Genomic DNA, 3,696 nt, shown 5'->3' with positions numbered 1-3,696 from the left:
GTGCGGGTTCTGTTGGGTGGGAATGATGATTGAATGATGTAAATGAGGTTTTCTGCTGTCGGTTAGAAGCTTTCAAAATAAACCGAGATCAAACCAGAACATTTGCCGGATTGGAATCGTTAATGTGGAGCTTCTGCAATAAGGGAGCACGATATTAAAATAATATCTAAGGGCGGTGTTCGTTAGCAACGCGCTCCCGGCAAAGAACGTTCATGAAATCCTGACAGGGCTGATTGAGGGCATTCGGCCCATCGAGTCTGAACCTTCCCTCGAAAGAGAATCTTGAATCCTTTAAATAGCTCCTGGACCCATTACCCAAAAGAAAAATTGTGAGAATTGTACTTTTATCATCGAAAAGCAAATTAACGACGAGGTACGAATGCATTGCTTTTTTTAATAAAATTGCCTTCTCTGATCTACATCGTGGCGGGATTTTCAAATTTGAAAGAAAACGGTTGATGATTTGGCGCCCTTTTTCCCGCCTGTTTTCTCAGCAATGATCATCTTGTTACAGCTGGTGGCAAGACCAAGGGAGACAATGAGGAGAAAGGAGATTTCATCTGGAATTAACACTTCCCTACCTAATATATTGTGTAAAAATTACATCGCAATGTTCTAATCACTGCCGCTGAAAGCCGTGTGTTTTCCAACTACCTCCCCCGGCTAGGTTAGATTCAAAGTATATTTACTAACAACAGAATTGACTTAGTGCGGCAAGAGCAAATTACTGTTATGCTCTCAGGTCCCCTATCGTTTCCCGCTCTCTCTGGATAGTTTAGTGGCTCTGAAAAGAGCCGTTGTGTTTCTCTCTCTCCCGGGGTGAATGTGCAGGGCCGGCCAGGCTCCGTTTAGGCGCGCTCCCCGCGGATCCGGCGGGCCAGCTGGATGTCTTTGGCATGATGGTTGACCCGCTTGGCGTGGATGGCGCACAGGTTGGTGTCCTCAAACAGCCCCACCAGGTAAGCCTCGCTGGCCTCCTGCAGGGCCATCACCGCCGAGCTCTGGAAGCGCAGGTCGGTCTTGAAGTCCTGAGCGATCTCTCGCACCAGGCGCTGGAAGGGCAGTTTGCGGATCAGCAGCTCGGTGGATTTCTGGTAGCGGCGGATCTCCCGCAGAGCCACCGTGCCGGGCCTGTAGCGATGAGGCTTCTTCACTCCGCCCGTGGCCGGAGCGCTCTTGCGGGCCGCTTTGGTCGCCAGCTGCTTGCGGGGAGCTTTCCCTCCGGTGGATTAAAGAAGTTCTGGGATTTACATACCAAAGAACAGAAACCAACACATCCCATCCTAAATTTATCTTAAATTGTTTAATGTATCATCACATCTCCATGACACTGTACTCATTTGGATATAAATGCTGTTTTATGACCTTATTCTCCACAACCACCTAATGAAGAAGCAGTGCCTTGAAAGCTAGTGTTTCCAAATAAACCTGTTGGACTATAACCTGGTGTTGTGTGATTTTTATCTTTGTCCACCACAGTCCACTACCAACATCTCCAAGTTAGGTCTTGCTGCATATCAAAGTTGAAACTTTATTGCTGGAACAGCACAGCAGGTCAGGCAGCATCTAGGGAACAGAAGATTCGTCGTTTCGGGCACATGCCCTTCTTCAGGAATGAGCAGAGAGTGTTCAGCAGGAGAAGATAAAAGGTAGGGAGGAGGGGCTTGGAGGAGGGGCGTTGGAAATGTGCTAGGTGGAAAGAGGTCAAGGTGAGGGTGATAGGTCGGAGTAGGATGGAGGCGGAGAGGTCAAGAAGAAGACTGCAGGTCAGGACGGCGGTGCCGGGCTGGAGGGATTCGGCTGAGACAAGTTGGGGGGAGGGGGGATGAAGAAACTGGTGAAGTCCAAGTTCATCCCCTGTGGTTGGAGGGTTCCCAGTCGGAAGATAAGACGCTCCTCCTCCGACCGTCGGGTTGTTGTGGTTTGGCGGTGGATGAGTCCAATGACCTGCATATCCTCGGTGGAGTGGGAGGGGGTGTTGAAATGCTGTGCTACAGGGTGGTTGGGTTGGTTCGTCCGGGTGGCCCAGAGGTGCTCTCTGAATCGCTCCGCAAGTAGGCGGCCTGTCTCCCCAATATAGAGGAGGCCACACCGGTCTGTCTGTAACAGGCGGGAGGAAAGGCGGGGTTTAAAATAGCCCAGACAAACTGAACAACCGAACTTGTACCGGCCGTGAATCAATCTAAACAACCCCGCCAATTTAAAATTAGTGTACACCGATTAAAGGACAGAATCTCATTTTGTCTGTTATTTTTAAAATTACCTCGATTGTAATTAGCCCGAAGACAAAGTTTGTGAGAAGATTTGTAGTCCGGGTTCTCGTGTACATTGGATCCGGGCTCAGCTCTTCCCTGAGACAAGTGGGTGGCTCTGATAAGAGCCTTTGGGTTCAGATGGGTGTATATTACACTGACTGGTTCATTTCTTTGCTGCTGTCTTGGTCACTTTCGCTTTGGGCTTGGCCTTGCTTTTAGCCGGTTTGCTGAGGGGTTTAGGACCCTTGATCTTTTTCACATTCTTCACGGGAGTGCGTTTCTTTGGCGCTGCTTTGCTCACCGCTTTCTTTGGCGGTGCCGTCTTCTTGCCGCTCGCTTTCTTGGCTGGGGATTTCTTGACGGTCGCTTTCTTAGCCTGGGATTTCTTGGCTGTCGCTTTCTTGGCTGGGGATTTCTTGGCTGTCGCTTTCTTGGCCTGGAATTTATTCGCTGTCGCCTTTTTGGCCGGTGATTTCTTCACGGCCGATTTCTTGGCGGCCGCTGATGTTCCCGCCTTCTTTCCCGCTTTTGCCTTGACTGGATTCTTTGGGAGTTTGAAGGAGCCGGAGACGCCATGGCCCTTGACCAGAACAAGGGAGCCGTTCGTCAGGCACCTCCTGATACTCATCTTGATCTGTGCCTTTCGCTTTCCCACATCGATTCCGCTTCTATCCAGCGCCTTCTTTACAGCGGACAGAGACGCCCCTTTGCGATCCTTGATATCCCCGACAACCTTCAGTATCATCTCTCCTAATCCGGGACCGGGTGTTTTTTTCCTGGGAGCCGCTGCCTTCTTCTTGGGAGCCTTGGCTTTGGTGGGAGCGGAGGCTGGAGGAGCCGTTTCGGCGGCTGCACTGTCGCTCATGTTGAGAACTCTGCGCTGAATCTCTTTCTGGATCAGTCTGAACTGGGTCAGCAATGAAGCTGTTGGCGGCGGCACTGAGCAACTTCAAGGCAGCGAGCGGACGGCGCAGGGACAACCCGCCGTCAGCTCCCTGCTCCTGCTGCCTCTCTGTGTTTCTCGAACGGCCGAAACTCCCCGATTCCTCTGAAATTCCGCATCTCCAAAGAGCCGGGCTCGATCGCTCCTGATCCTGATACTGCAAGCTTTACGGCCGAAAAATTTTCACTCGAATAGGCGGCTCCATTGTCGAGTTAAACGCATTTTGCTGCTGTACTGATCGCGCTTTCTGAGGTGAACGGTGACATTGTCACTACTTTTAGTGCCAATCTTGAAACTAACAAATATATTACCTTCAAATCTACATTTGGGGTTTAGAAGGGGAGCAGGGCGATAACTTGAATTCAAAATATTTTTGAGTTAAATAAGAGAAACTTGGAAATATCATAATATTAGCGGACACACAAACACAGTTACGTTAGACTAACCATCCGCCCTTTTCCGAGTCTCTCTGACACAATATTCACACTCACACAGTCA

The 3,696-nt window shown here is 50.0% G+C and overlaps 1 protein-coding gene and 1 pseudogene across 1 annotated transcript; both read right to left on the bottom strand.

The window, feature by feature from the left end:
* Positions 1-290: 290 nt before the first annotated feature.
* On the bottom strand, positions 291-1,254 carry LOC122544627 (annotated as a pseudogene).
* Positions 1,255-2,243: 989 nt separating this feature from the next.
* LOC122544527 (histone H1.10-like) lies at positions 2,244-3,346 on the bottom strand. The gene has a single exon (XM_043683837.1). It carries the CDS (start codon positions 3,118-3,120, stop codon positions 2,419-2,421), a length of 702 nt encoding a protein of 233 aa, XP_043539772.1. The 5' UTR covers positions 3,121-3,346; the 3' UTR covers positions 2,244-2,418.
* Positions 3,347-3,696: the final 350 nt, after the last annotated feature.

The sequence above is a fragment of the Chiloscyllium plagiosum genome, chromosome 50 (genome assembly GCF_004010195.1).
Source record: "Chiloscyllium plagiosum isolate BGI_BamShark_2017 chromosome 50, ASM401019v2, whole genome shotgun sequence".
In the NCBI taxonomy this organism is placed as follows: Eukaryota; Metazoa; Chordata; class Chondrichthyes; order Orectolobiformes; family Hemiscylliidae; genus Chiloscyllium; species Chiloscyllium plagiosum.
This window is presented reverse-complemented; position numbering and strand designations above follow the sequence as displayed.